This window comes from Styela clava, chromosome 4 (genome assembly GCF_964204865.1).
Source record: "Styela clava chromosome 4, kaStyClav1.hap1.2, whole genome shotgun sequence".
Taxonomy (NCBI): domain Eukaryota; kingdom Metazoa; phylum Chordata; class Ascidiacea; order Stolidobranchia; family Styelidae; genus Styela; species Styela clava.
The window spans coordinates 21,560,929-21,576,185 of NC_135253.1; the positions used below are offsets into that span (position 1 = coordinate 21,560,929).

The 15,257-nt window shown below is 37.2% G+C and overlaps 3 protein-coding genes across 3 annotated transcripts; 1 reads left to right on the forward strand and 2 right to left on the reverse strand.

Moving 5' to 3' along the window:
- The first annotated feature begins 29 nt into the window (after positions 1-29).
- Positions 30-1,464, forward strand: LOC120326704 (corticotropin-releasing factor-binding protein-like). Its single transcript, XM_039393041.2, has one exon. The coding sequence runs from the start codon at positions 265-267 to the stop codon at positions 1,264-1,266; it is 1,002 nt and encodes a 333-aa protein (XP_039248975.2). The 5' UTR covers positions 30-264; the 3' UTR covers positions 1,267-1,464.
- A 2,981-nt stretch (positions 1,465-4,445) lies between these two features.
- LOC120326705 (uncharacterized) lies at positions 4,446-8,235 on the reverse strand. The gene is made up of 4 exons (XM_039393042.2): positions 8,113-8,235; positions 7,912-8,022; positions 7,248-7,316; positions 4,446-5,631 (listed from the first exon to the last, which is right to left on the reverse strand). The coding sequence occupies exons 1-4, from the start codon at positions 8,217-8,219 to the stop codon at positions 5,286-5,288; spliced, it is 633 nt and encodes a 210-aa protein (XP_039248976.2). The 5' UTR covers positions 8,220-8,235; the 3' UTR covers positions 4,446-5,285.
- Positions 8,236-10,841: 2,606 nt separating this feature from the next.
- Positions 10,842-14,733, reverse strand: LOC120326676 (uncharacterized). Its single transcript, XM_078111511.1, has 5 exons — positions 14,563-14,733; positions 13,837-13,945; positions 12,575-12,685; positions 11,846-11,908; positions 10,842-11,476 (listed from the first exon to the last, which is right to left on the reverse strand). The coding sequence occupies exons 2-5, from the start codon at positions 13,938-13,940 to the stop codon at positions 11,122-11,124; spliced, it is 633 nt and encodes a 210-aa protein (XP_077967637.1). The 5' UTR covers positions 13,941-13,945; positions 14,563-14,733; the 3' UTR covers positions 10,842-11,121.
- Between the last annotated feature and the right edge of the window lie 524 nt (positions 14,734-15,257).

A 15,257-nucleotide genomic window follows, 5' to 3' on the forward strand; every position in this document is an offset into this window, starting at 1 on the left:
TAATTTTAATAACATCATGTAATATTTAAATGTATTTCACATTGTATTATCTGCGCCCGATCAAGATCGGTGCTATTATCCGGTGGTTGTTATTTCATACCTATCTATTGTGTTATTATTACAAAATTTTCTCACTTTGTTGCAACTTGGTATTTTCTGGAAAGAAATACGAAAGTCGCACTTATTCGTGAATTATCGATTTGATAAAATTCGGTTCTGAGATCTTTCTAAGTTTTGCTACGGTGCTTTGCGTGCGTTTTTGAAATGACGACAATCACCAAATTACCTGGCGCTACATTGCTGATTTTAGCTTTAATCAACGTTTGTGTTGTAAATGGAGTAATCGAATCAAATTCGACTGAAGATAACATGCCAAGAAGGTTTTTGGAATGTGTAGACATGATCAGGACACCTGGGTTTTGGACTTTTGAGCAGACAGAAGTCGAAAGCGACATGTGCGCGGTGTATCTGATTGCCGACCCAGATGAAATAATTATAGTAACAATCACAGATCTCGAAGTCGATTGTTTGGGTGGAGAATTCGTTGAAGTTTTTGATGGGTGGTTGAGTGGTGGCCAAGTCATGCCCAGCGAATATGACCACGAGAAAATGATGCATGAGAGGCTGGCACAAGCTTGCAACGATGGTGAAAGTTTACAAAGTTTAACCATGAAAACATCGCAGAATTTTGCTCTCGTACAATTGTGGTTGGAGGTCGGTAAACGTTTGACCTTGAAATTTGACAAGGTCAAAACTGATTCACCTTGTAATGCTATCTCACCTTCTGCATATGGACAATATATAATGCGCTATGCCGGGAATGAAATGCGAAACTGCACATTTTCTGTCTTTTACCCTTCACGAGTTACGCTCAGTTCCTTGAATATTGGAGTTACTGCGGATACACAAAACGAAAGATCGATCAATAGCATGAGCAAAGTGCCGAACGAAGGATCATTGAGTCAAAATGGAAATTTTGATGGGTATTCCATGAGTCGCACTGATAAAGACGAAGGGAACACCATTGATTACGAACTGCTTAAAGAAAATGGGAACACATTATATGATAAACTGTTCGTGCTGAGCGGAAGCCATATGCAATTCAATGATAATTTAATTGCGACCCACCATGGACCGAAACAAGATAATGGTTGCCACGTTTACAACCTTACCGATAACCACTCAGCAGTTAGAATGCTGTCATCCGGACAACATCAAAATGAAGTCACCATAACTTACTCAAGATTGCAGATTGAATTCCCATGAGATGGCAGATTCTGAAATAGATTTTATTGGCGGTAGATTGTATATCAGGTGTTTTCAATCTTTGTTCTGCTGTTTATGGATTGCAAATTTCAAACTGCAAATTTAGCCCTGGCTGATAACCCCTGCTTTATATATTTCAACATTAGACATGTCATTTTCACGTTTTAAAAGTAAAAATTAATACATTATATAGATAAACATGATTGCATTAATCACAATTGACGAAGAATAGCAATAGCCAAGTTTATTTTTTCCAGTCAGTGAATATGAACTAATTCAAAATTACGAGAAAAGAATAAGCACACCGATTTACTGACGAAGAGAAGCCGCGGGGAACCAAAGCTGTTTATCAACAACACCCAAAATGCCAAAAAGACTATCTACCGATTAATTCCTTATCATTATCTACCTTCCCAATAGCCATTAAAAATTTAGTGGGGGGCTAGAACAGTGGTTCTCAACCTTTTATGACTTGTGGCCCCCTTTCGGAGGCTTTTAGCACTCATGGCCCCCACTTTAATATTCCAGAGGTATTAATAGGGTTATTTTCATTGATAGATTCCAAATCCCATTATGTTAAAACAATTTGCACAAAAGAGAGCGAAAACACCCTGCGAAATAACCTTGTTGAGCAGCAAACTAGGAAAAATTTCTTTTAAAGTGAAAAGTAAATTCAGATTTCAGCCCATCCTTGTGGCCCCCCTCCAACTCCTATGTGGCCCCCCTTAGGGGGTCGAGGGCCCCCGGTTGAGAACCGCTGGGCTAGACTTTCATATAGATTTTAGAAAAGCCGATGAGGTCACGTGAACACATCGGAACGTATGGTTTCTATCCTGGGACGAATATGGTAAATTCCTCCCAAGTTATCGTTTTTGTGGCCTAGCGATCAAAGCGTTAGCCGTTACTAGGGTAGGGTCTACTTATCATCCTAGGGGAGACGAAAGTCGATAATACGGTCTAATCCGGGGCTCCCGAAGTATGCGAACCAAGATGGCGGACATCAGAATGTAACATGTGTACTAGGTTAGGGTTAGGCCATAATTTTAGGTATAAATACTACGGGAGGCTCTTGGCTAGTCTTCGAACTGATAATAGGACTAAAATAAGGAAAATTGGAAAAAAATGATTGCCTAACCCTAACCTGTTACCCATGTTACGTTCCGATGTCCGCCATCTTGGTTCGCATACTTCGGGAGCACCTCTAATCATATAGCGAACCACGGCCTAATGTCTAGTTACCAGTCCATGTCAAGTGTAGGATTAGTTAGTCAGTTATTTGTTTTCAGATGCATGAACTTGATGGTGGAGGAAGTCATAACTGTCCAGCGGTTACGTGCCCAGCAATCCTCCTGCACATATTTATTCCCGCATGAAATTCGAACCCACGTAGGGTAATCGGAGGTGCGGTGGCGAGCTTATTCCTAACGCTTAGCGCGATGCACCACACCGCTAACATCGTGTACTTTTCATCTCGGGTAGGCGTGGGCAATATAGAACACCAATTCCGGAGGATTCGAATCCATAAGGATCCGATAACAGAATTCGGTTTCCGCCTCTTCGGCGTCAATTTTGTATTTCCTGTTTCTAATTTATTAATCAAAGATGAGCGATTTCTCTTGCGTGAAAATCTCTCTCGTTTAATTATACTTGGGTTTTCTCGTAAAGAACCCGCAAAATCGGTAAACATCAAATAACGGTAATCTCACCCGGCGTATTCATAACAAGACAACGGTGATGCACACATCACGGCGAAGAGGCGTTATTGCACCATTTTTGCATTTCCGCACCATTTTTGCATTTCCGCTTTACTATCTAGTTAGCGTATAATAATAATTATTTGTGCCGACTCGTAACATTCCGATAAACTGACTGCAACGATTTTTACAGACGTGCCTTGCTTCGATTTATATTAAATGATTTTTGTGACCTGCGAGTTTTTCAAAAAACGATGCATGTAAAGCTTGTAAACCAGAAGCAAGGTGTTAAATGTTAGTTGCGATTAATTTAGATCAAATATTATTTACGAATAATTTTATTATACCATTTTCCGAAATACAAAGTTATATCGCAAAATGCGAAACGCACATTTAAACTTTACTCTCAAAAGATTACATATTTTTCGGTCCGTTTTTATCGTTCAAGATAGACGCACGTTTGATCGAGTGTCTGTAGTATTTTAGTCGCCGATAAATTAAAAAAAAAGTTGCCGCATCTGGCGAAGATAGTGACGCATTGAGTTTGAGTAGGGCCAAGTCTGGGTAGATAATGATATGTAACGATAATCATAGAAAATGAATTCTTCTTTAGATGTTATTACCTAATACCTAAGTACGAAATCGCGTTTACGGGAACTTGGTTTTACGAGTCTTGCTCGCACAGAATAAAAAGTTGATTTCAATTGATAGTGGTTAAATTTAATATTTTACAACGGCCGCATAGGTTGCAGTGGCCACACGCTGGTCGTGAATCTAATTAATTCTCAGCGGGTCAGTTTTAGTACGCTGGGCAGACTAACATTAATAATAATAAAAATGATTTTAACGCCGTTCATATATATTTTTGTATTTAACCGCTTACTATTAAAGTGTGTAAAGCGTGTCTTAATTTAGCATATCGGTGTTTAGGGATTACATACATTTGGAACAATTGAAGGCAAAATATATTGTAATATTCGTAAATTTTATTGTCCTGGGATATGCCTGTTTAGTATCAAATAAAATCCAATGACATTTACATCCAGGACATTTCCAAATGAAAATACATTTATATCACCGGTAATACATTTACAATCGAGCAATGTAGAAATTCCCACTATTTGAATAAGAATGAAAATAGAATAGGATTCGGTATTCTGGATTCGATTCAACTATTCTAGAATAGTGAATTATTCTATATTGCCCATCCCTAACCTTGGGTGTAATCAATGAGTTCGCAACGCAGAATAAGAAAGTTTTTGGTCCTTCCGAAAATGTCAGATATCAGTGGACAGGTCCTTATTCGGATAAAAAGGCGTGAATAAGCTCACCACAACCTACAGAGAAAATTTGTCGCCGTGGTTTATCGGGTAACCCACGTCTCACAGCCACAATTCCCTATTGACCGTTAATTGTTGTACATATTTTAACACTACAACCTGATATTTTCACTCGATGGCCTTGATAGCCTAAAAACGAAATATGTTGCTTTAATTAAATTCTATTTTGGCAATTTTATAGGAAAAATATAGCAGAATTAACGCATTATAAGCTTGATTTTATAAGAAATTGCATATAATTATAAAACAAATTAAAGAATGATGTATAAAAAATGAATGAAGTATATTGATATCGCAATAGAATGTACAGCTGTGCATGTTAACATTAATTAAATTACATTAAAATTACATGGGACTGAAATTGAGTCCGTATCAATGTTAAATTGAGATGAGCATGTAAGGAAAGTCGATAACACTATATATTCTATATGGCGAACCATAGCTTCTCGTACGAATCACGCTGGCTAACTAATCCCATACCCGACATGGACTGGTAACCGGACGAGAGGCCTTAGTTCGCCATATGATTAAGCCGCCTTATCGGTTTTCCTCTCCCCGGGGATGAATGTGTAAATCCAATCCTATAGGTTTGATTCCCCAGTTTAATTATCTTATGAGAGATGACACGATTCGAATTGATCGGCGGTATGGCGATTCATCCACATTTCTTGTGTAGTGTGCTCCCAAGCTTTTCATTTTAGTGGTGTGGTCAAATTGAGGCGGTGGTAGATATTTTGCTATCAGTGAGAAAACTATTTTACACTTTTAAAATGTGTTATATATTCTACTGATCATCTGCACTGGAATATATGCTACTTACTGAATATTTACATATAATTATAACCAAGTTAGAGATTAAAATATGGGATGGGGGGGGGGGATTTTTTAGGGGTGTATGGAAATCACCGATCTTTTGTTTAGTAACTTGCAGTGCGCTAGCTATCATTTAGTAATGATTCGGGTGATGTTAGTAAATACGATAGGGTTAGAGAGATATCTTTTCCATCCCTGTCTGTATATTAGTTGGCAGCTTTTGCACTGGTTTACCATCAGCGCCATCAACAAACACATGAACGTATTTAGAAAGAAGACAAGGATTAGGATTGTAATGCATCATTAACTTCATTATTACATCACTATCGTCGCTATTGGTGATGAGCCCTTGAACCCCTATTCCGATTTCCATCAGAGGGTCTTGTGAAGCGTCACCCAGATAAGTTAAATACTGCTTTTTTGGAGTAAAAACAGCTGATCCATATTGCACACTAGATCGTCCTATCCTGTCCACTCTCAGCGCTCCCAGGAGTATTTCTGGATAGACGGCTGAAGACCTGAAGAAACAATTATGAGTTTGACATGTTTTATGGGATAAAGCCAGTGGCGTAGCAAGATTCTCGTGGGCCCCCCCCCCGCAAAAATATTTCGTGGGAATGACCCTAAAAATTCTTGGACATAAGCAACGACTAACATACCGACATAAGCTAAAACAACCCTTTTTTTATTTCGTCAAAAAGCTTAACATGTCGCTATTAAAAGGCAATGGTAACCTAAAATTTGCCGTTTATCTTGGTTACTTTAATTTTTTCCATACGTGCTTCCTCTTCTGCCCTTTTTCTGTGTTTCTGTGCGCCACTGAGAGGTTTTGCTTTCGACATTCTGACAGCCTTCGTGATTTTGCCGGTGCGATCAAACCACAAGACGCCGAAAATCGACGACTCCTTGGCATTGTTACGTAACAAAACGATTTGAGCAGAACTAACATCAACGTTATAAGATGTGCATTATTGGTTTTGCAATACAGCTTTTGGTTTTGCGGCTTAAATTTCCTAATTCTAACTGCTTGGGCCCCTGTTCGCTGTGGGCCCTCCCGCGACCGCGGGGGGGGGGGGGGGTGCTACGCCACTGGATAAAGCAGTCTTATTTTTAAACTCGAAGAGTCGGACTTCAATTTTTCAGAATAGGGAGCCGAAATTCCAGACTGCTTATGGTGGTAATCAAGTATAAATTTCTGACAGGAAATGAAAAACCATTAAGTTAATCTGAAGAGTTCGGTCGGGTGTAAATTTTCCCTGACCCTATAGCCCTGGTTTCCATACACAGCCAACTATGTGCAAGATAAGCATTGTATATTCGGTTTTCATATAAAAATCATATCCATGGTTTACAATGATAATTTTTAATGAGGCATCTCCACACCTTTACTCCAAACAAGGCTTTGTATAAGCCACCGGTCCTCAACCAGTGGGCCATGGCCCACTGCTGGTTCACAACAACATTCTCAGGTGGGCCACAAACCTAGGTATTTAAAATTGCTAGAGATATTGATATTTCAGTTTTATTTGTGTCACTATAGTTAAATTTTGATTTTTGTGGTGAATGAATGAATGATGATACACTTTTCTGCAACTGAGGGGCAATTTTCATGCTAACTATACAGGTGAAAATGCCCATTTTTGTGAACATAGTTTTGCTTTTCTTGTAGTTTTTCACTTGCATAAAAAATGTAATGGTCCACAAGATTTTTATGCAAAGAAAATGGACCACGAAAGAAAAAAGAAACCACTGGTAGAAGCAATCTCTCCGGCTTGGCATTATGAAATCTATATCAATATTGAAAAGGTAGTGGGTATGGTCGCCGTGTGGAACCCCGAGATCTTAAATGTGCAATGCCGACTTAATCAAGTCTAATAAAGCATGGAGAAGGTCCGGCTTCACTCACAATAGACCATCACTCCAGAAGTGTGTGTACCAATATGGAGGTAACCAATTTTGTTCACAGAAGTTGTGTAAAGGGACTAAAACCTATGGGCAGGGGGTGTATTCACCTGGCTAACACAGACATTCCCTGAACTCGTAATAGAACTAAAATAAGGAAAATCGGAATAAAATTATGGCCTAACCCTAACCTGGTACACATACTACGGGAGTACCGAAAGAATAAACTTACTTGTAATCAAAACTTGCATGGGCAACCAATCTTTTGCAGTTTGTTTCTTTCTGGTTAGGAAATCCATACCTGTTTTATAAAAATAAAATTAAGATTCTTCCCATGTTTTGTTTTGATACATATGTCTATAACATTGCACGGCGGTGTGGTTCATCGTGCTAAGCGTTAGGTATAAGCTCGCCACCGCACTTCTGATTACTCTGCGTGGATTTTGCAGGTGCGAATCCCATGCGGGGATGGTTTTGTGTGAGAGGATTGCTGGATTCCTCGCCGTCGTAGGGTGGTTCACCTAACTGCTGGTCGATTACGGCTTCCTCCACCATCAAGTCAATGCCTCCGAAAACAAATAACTAACTAAACCCATACCCGACATGGAATGGTGATCGGACATGGTTCGCTATATGGTTAAGCCGTGTTATCGTCTTTCTCTCCCCCGGGATAAATATGTAAATCCTATCCTAAACAGTAATGCAACAATCTTAATTCTTCTTTATATTTCCCAGCCCTAGTAGACTCACAGTTTGGCACTCCCGTAGTATGTGCACCAAGATGGCGCACAACCTGAACACTAACCCGGAACACATACCATGTTCAGGTTGTGCACCATCTTGGTGCACGTACTACAAGAGCACCCACAGTTTTTTTAGTTCAAATATCTACTCACCAATTTATGTAATTATTAATAATTGTGTCGACATATAAATTGTAAATTGTGTTGTTAACGTGAGAATAAGCATCATTGTCGTTCGCTCGAGTCTGAATAGGAAGAAAAAATCTGAAATGAATATGCAATATAAACAACATATCTTTTACCGGTCCACTTTTACTTGAAGGCCAACTTGTATGATAAAACACAATCTCTCACCTGTAGTCAGATATTGCAGTCCCAGTTGATGATGAACTGGACAATCTTGACCATATTAAATCACACTTTTTGACTTTAAATAACGTTTGCCTAAGCGAAGAAAACATTCTAAACTTATTAGCTACAACGGTGTAAAGAAAAATGCATATTATGGATTGAGAATGTGGATTAGGTCAGATAGCTATTCATGTTTAAAATTCGTAAAGAGAATTTATTTGATTTAACGAAGTATAATAGTGTTGGGGCCATGAGTTACCATTTATCAAAGACTCAAGTCAGTGGTTGCAAAATTAGAGGATATACCGCCAAAGGGGTAATTTGGCAATTTTAGGGGGTAATCCAGACGTTAACTGTTTTGACAATTCCTTTTGTAATCTCCATAATTATGACGAGTATGTTGAAAAAAGTTTTCGAACCACTGAAAGTGATTCGGAACTAAATGAAGTGACTCAAGCTCAACTAACCACCAGTGAGAATTAACTCTACTTCAAACTCGAGGCCCTGATGACCTTGAATTTGGGTATTAAGGACTTATCCGACACTGCAACATACACACATACAGGGTATCCAAAAACATTTCACCCAATTTTATAATAACAATTTAAAATATCTTTGTTTTTGTTTATTAAGAGTTTTCTTATTGTGCCTTTAGTTCTCATTTATCATACAATAAAATTTATTCAAACTTACAATTGTTGTTAATATAAATTGGGTAATTTATTTGGGTACCCTGCATATAAAATATTACAGAAAAATATTAAGCAATGAGATGAATGAACAGTGAACAGTATGAATGAAACAGTAATCTGATGATGTTAAACAATTGATTGGAAGATAGAATTTTTTAATCGAACACGCATTATCCCAATGTGAGGCTTTTGACTGAATTTGGGAGTCGAGTTAACATTTATCGAAAACTCAGATAAATTAAGTCGACTAAGCAACTAAGAGAAATGACTCGGACTGAACTAACTGACTTCAGACTCGTGATGAGACTAGGACTCAGGGTTTAAGTACTCTACACTAAAATATACAAACATAAATAAACATTTTCGGTAAATGATTTGGTTGTGTGAAGATACCATTGTCATCAGAGTCTGTTTTCACCCGATGGCCAAATTCAAATATCATTCGATTACAGACTGTAAGTTATGGAGAAAAAATCTTCGAATATATTTCAGTAATAAATTGAGTAAGCAATGCAACAATCAAATTGTTTTTTTGCAAAACTTGTCAATTCCCACCTATTAGTGGACAAAATTTTCATCAAAGTAAACTGCTGTTGAGGTAGCTAATAAAGGGAATTTTACATAGATAAAGGATGTTCATAAAGTCATGTTTTAAAATTAAGTGAAACCCATTTATATGCTTCGTACTACTACATATTCAACAAATTAAAAAATCGTAAACGAACACTGAAAAAAATAAACAAACCTGGTTGAGATATATTGAAAACAGACTTCATAAAAAAATTTCACAAAAATCAATAATTCCGAACATCAGAGTTCTCGAAATACATTTTCTTTTAATACAATAAATCTAGGTTTCCCAACCAGAGAAGAACTTTCATCATGGAGGATTATAAATTACACAAACAGGGAAAAGGTCAGAATGTGAGTTGCAGGTATCACTAGCTTAAGTTCCATTGAAGATTGAGCGCCCCAGTAGTATGTGCACCAAGATGGCGCACAACCTGAACACATACTTTGTTCAGGTTGTGCGCCATCTGGGTGCACATACTACAGGAGCGCTGAAGATTGAACCAACAATGGAATTTTGCTGCATAGTGAGGAACGAATAAAAATGTTCCAAAAAAGGCAATGGGGGGGAATATATCGAATAGGGTTGGAAACCAATGGATTTGATATAAAATTCCAATCAAATTAATAACTTCTGGTATTCTTCCTTATGGTGAATAAAATGGAAAATATACACCACAGATCAGCATTGCAACAAATCCATTTTGCTATCTTGGCGTCTATACTGGATTAAAATGGGAAAATATCAACAACAGGTCATTGTTGCAACAAAATTCATTTCAAAAATTATATAAAAATAATTGTGATCATCTTCATTAAAAAATTTGGGCGGATAGTTATTATATATGAAAAATGAGGCAAATTTTAATAAAATCAGCTTATCATAGTGATTGGCAAATTCATTGTACCTAAATAATATAAAAGTATTAATTTAATAAAAATATCGTTATATCACATATTAGGTTTGACGTTTTAATCTTGGTATAATTCTTCTTCTGTAACCACAAATCAGCAGCTGCTGTAGTTAGTTGCATGTAAATTTTCTAATAGATGAGTCACCTTCACTCCAGAGTGGATGGAAAGCTCTTGGTATTCCAGTGGTTAGCAATAACTTTTGTTCAAAGATGGGTGTGGTTAGGGACAAGTGTGGCAAAGAGAGACGAGAATTCTACATTTTAGAGACACTCAGTTAGGAAAATTGCCATTATTTGATACTTATTATTGTGAACCTAATAGTAGTATTTAAGGTACTCATGTAGTATGCGAATCAAGATTGCGAACACCAGAACGTAGTATGTGTACCAGGTTGGGGTTGGCTATAATTCCAGGTACAATTAATAGGGGAGTCACTTGGCTTGTCCCTGAACTCGTAATAGAACTAAAATAAGGAAAATTAGAATAAAATTATGGCCTAACCCTAACCTGGTACACATACTACCTTCCGGTGTCCGCCATCTTGGTGCAAATACTTCTGGAGTGCGCCCTATATTATAAGTGAGACATGACATTTCTGGAACCTTCAAATATGCACCAAGATGGCGCCCAACCCGAACCCTAACCCGGTATACATACTCTGTTCAGCTTGTGCGCCATCTTGGTGCAGATACTTCGGGAACACCCATTTCACAAGTTTGAAGCACTGAATTATTCAAACTGTGGCAAAGTTGGACATTACATTTTTGAGACAACAGCACCACCAGGAAATATTGTTGAATTGTTGATTAAGCACCCTATATATGAGTTTTGAACATTAAAGTTTGGCTTGATCAACCAATAATTTTGACATCCCTCTCATTACACTAGTTGGCATCTCTTTCAATCTTTTATCTTCTTTTTTAACAAATACATGGACTAAGTTGGCCAACATACATGGTTCTCTGTGATAATACTTCACAATGTTATCAAAAATTAAAGAGTTTTTATCGACAACAATCCCATGGAACCCGATACCAAGATCAAAAAATGGATCTTTATGTCCATCTGGAAGTGCCTGAGTGTAGTCAAGTTTGGGGCTGTATAATGCACATCTATATGAGACGCTCGATTTGCCAATTTTGTCCACTTTGAATGCCCCAAGAAGGATTTCTGGGTATTGTATCTCAGATCTGAAATTGGAAAAGTTTGTATTATTTTTTTGACAAACCTTGAACCTAGAAAAGATTATAGAAGCAACGAATAATTAGAGATGTTCAAAAAGACTTTGTCGCCCACTTGTTTAGAATTTTGGCGCTCCGGAAGTATGCGCACCAAGATGGCGCACAACCTGAACCATAACCTGGTACAATTACTATGTTCAGGTTGTGCGTCATCTTGGTGAACCTACTTCTGAAGCTTCAAAATTTTTGTATAAAATTTTATTCATAATCATTTTTTCTGTATCACAAAATTTAAAATATTCAAAACTAAAAAAAAACATTAATTTATCAAGGTAAATCACATTTTTTATCAAACAAACACATAGAACTCTCACTGACTTGAATTCAAAACTTGAGTGCACCATCAATCTTTTGTACTTTGTGTTGTCAAATCCACAATACCTGATGAAAAATTTACAACAATATAACAATGGATATATCATCTTATGCACAACCATATATATTGTGTAAGATGTTCCTGGCGTATCATTGGTGATAAGTTTCATTACTGAACAACAATATAACACTGGATATTGTGACAGAATTTTATTTTCATCTTATGCACAACCATATATTGTTTATTAAGTGGCTAATGACATTTCATTCAAAGCGAAGTGTGCATGCTAAGACCTTCAGAACTATATCTTTGCATCAGACAGTCCGTTTGCTGTGTAAGAAATATATCGCGAATGAAGTCAAAACTAAAACCATATTTGAGTACTGGTCAGAAAATTCAACTGAAACAGTAACGAGAATATCAGCCGGAGACCGAAGACTTATCGATCAAAACTACGGTTTCGATTCATGACTCTATAGTGACACCACGTGTCCCATCACTAATTAATTAATAACTCGCTAATTGTACGACATAATTCATCCAAAATCTATAGGCTTCTGGTCCGAGATATGATGAATGCACATGCAAAATTTGGAGCAGATTTAACCTCGCCTTCTTGAGATATCGCGTTCATCTAACAGACAAACAAACAGACATACAGACAGACAAATACCTATCAACATACTTACCGATCTTAAGATCGATAAGTAATAATCAAAAACAAAACTCACCATAGCAAATAATTATTAATGAGAGTGTCCATGTAGAAAGAGTAGACTGAGTTGTTGACATGATTATAAAAGTCATTGTCATGTAATCTTGTCTGTATGGGAAGAAAATATCTGAAAAAAGCAGATTTAAATGAAGAGAATTGGAGACACTAAAACAATGGTTCTCAAACGGTAGGGCGTGCCCCACGGGCATGGACAAGTATTCAGAGGACATGAAGCTGATTAAAAATATTTGTTAGATTTGATCTATTTTGCATATTTACATTTCTTTATTGTTTACATTTCTTTATTATGTACACTTTAAACATGTTTTTTTGAGTAAAACATACTATCTGTTATTTGTAGCTTATTGTTTGCTACCTATTTTGAGGTGGGGCGTGGGACTTAACTTGGAGTGGCCTGCTTTTTTCCAAATTGAAGACATGACCAACCACTAAAAAGTCTGGCCCGTGAATAATTTACCACTCAGGAACTATGTTATTTTTTTTGAAAATATATTTTAGACCTAGCTCACACAAAGTTAATGAAATTCAAGTACATATAGCATGAGTTCAATGTAAAACTGTCCCTCAAGATCTGTATTTTCATCTAACATATACTTGTGTCTTGGCATGCTGGAATGCTTTATTTGATTATTTCAAAATGTTCATATCTAGCTACACGAAAACAAATGTTTATATTCGGCATTATGTACTAAGTTAGATGCTCCAGAAGTGTACCACTTTACAATATGGAGGTAATAATTTCATTCGCCTACTTTACATCAAGTTGTGTAAAGGGACGGAAACCTATGGGCAAGGGGGATATTCATATGGCTAAAGCAGACAGTCCCCAAACTCGTAATAGAACTAAAATAAGGAAAATTTGAATAAAATTATGCCCTAAACCTAACCTGGTACACACACTACGGCAGTACCCTTAGTTACATATACTGGAGGAATGCATGTAATGGCTCATTGGAAATGCAGCACTCTCAGTTACTGTGTAGAAAAAAATTTGCAATTCAAGTTACCTTGATCACCATTGTGCATAAAAATCTCTAAAATAGCTACTCCCGTAGTATGTGTACCAGGTTAGGCCATAATTTTATTCCGATTTTCCTTATTTTAGTTCTGTTACGAGTACCCATAGTAATCAGTCCCTACACACAACTTGATTTAATAAGGCGAACAAAATTAGTTACATCCTCCATATTGGTACACATACTTCTGGAGCACCCTAAAATGTGGCCAGGATAAATATATATAAAAGGTACGTCTTGCCTGTATTCTGATATGCCAGTTGACATTCCTCTTGCCGTTCTGGTTGTCATTAGATGAAGACAATGTCCATTATTAATCAATCGACCGACTATTAACCTTAGCATTTTATCTGTAAGACAGCAGTAAATAAGACAAGTGAATTTAGAATAATTCAAACTACTCTGTTATAAAAAATCGTTGAAATAAAATTGGTCGGAATATTATCACTGCAACAAGGGGTTGGCAATTCTGCTTTCGTTTCTTATTGATTTATGCGTCAGAAGAAGATCAAATCATGGAATGACAGAATCCACAACACTCAATTTTTTCTGATATAATGGGTATAAGTCTTGTTTTAAATAATTATTATGACATCTATTCTGCCCTTGGAAGCAATTATGCTGTGGTATTGGTACATTCTTTTTGGTTTTTCACTCATGAGTATGCCTTACACTCCAAATAAGGCTCTGCAAAAGTAGCCACTGCTGGGAAAAGGAGCTGCTATAGTTTGGAAGAACTAGAATCTCTCAGTCCAGCATTGCCTATCTGATTTATTACACCCTGTGTGAAGCAGTGGGCATGGGATTCGAAACTGAAATATTAACCTGTAACGGCATCATCGCCAAGTCTTGACATTTTACCCACTAGGCAATTGTGTAATGATTCTGTTTTAACAAAAATAATTTCATCAGTTGTAAAACGGTCCAACACCAGTTCTTTGTATTTAGAGAAAATTTATCATACTACCTTAATCTATCCTCTGTTCTATTTGCTGTTGTGCAACATCGCAGGATCATAGCCAGAGGGCAACAGAAAATATCTTGTCTAGACAATTAAGCTTTGATCTTGTGCCATGCTTGATATCCTATTAGTATGGAGCAGGTATGGCAAACCAATGACATACGAATCAAAAGTGGGCCGCCATTTTTCTTCGGTGACCCGATACAAGCACTGCTTGAGTTATGATTAATACTACACAAACCGATTTAGGTTATAAGACTTTTGCAAAGAAACAACAAGAGCTTCCCATTGACCCTAGGGTGCTCCTGAAGTATGCGCACCAAGATGTCGCATAACCTGAACCCTAAGCTGGTACACAACCTGAGTTCAGGTTGTGCGCCATCTTGGTGTGCATACTACAGGAGGTCCGATCCTAGAGACCAAAAAATCAAATCTGTGACCTTTTTCAGTGATAAAAATATAATGTGACTCAATTGGTGAAAAGGATTCGCCATCCCTGAATTCAATCATACTAATGTTGACAGATTCAACATTCATTCAGATATTCCATCACTGACAGTTGTGGCAGTCTGGAACGGTTCTTAACCCCTATTCTTTGTGGTCCATTTTCAGCCCAAAAAAGGAAATTGATGACGTTACCTTGAGACCTACTGCATGCCGGCCCATTGAAAACTCCAGGCCTATTTAAAAATCCGGATAAA

Excerpts from the sequence above, each read along its gene's own strand:
- LOC120326705 (XM_039393042.2), bottom strand. The coding sequence starts at position 8,219 with ATGTTTTCTTCGCTTAGGCAAACGTTATTTAAAGTCAAAAAGTGTGAT. Across the intron at positions 8,023-8,112 it reads ACTGCAATATCTGACTACAG|ATTTTTTCTTCCTATTCAGA; the intron begins GTGAGAGATTGT and ends TATTCATTTCAG. Across the intron at positions 5,632-7,247 it reads CATGCAAGTTTTGATTACAA|GTCTTCAGCCGTCTATCCAG; the intron begins GTAAGTTTATTC and ends TTGTTTCTTCAG.
- LOC120326704 (XM_039393041.2), top strand. The coding sequence starts at position 265 with ATGACGACAATCACCAAATTACCTGGCGCTACATTGCTGATTTTAGCT.
- LOC120326676 (XM_078111511.1), bottom strand. The coding sequence starts at position 13,940 with ATGCTAAGGTTAATAGTCGGTCGATTGATTAATAATGGACATTGTCTT. Across the intron at positions 12,686-13,836 it reads ACTGGCATATCAGAATACAG|ATATTTTCTTCCCATACAGA; the intron begins GCAAGACGTACC and ends TGCTTTTTTCAG. Across the intron at positions 11,477-11,845 it reads CACTCAAGTTTTGAATTCAA|ATCTGAGATACAATACCCAG; the intron begins GTCAGTGAGAGT and ends TTCCAATTTCAG.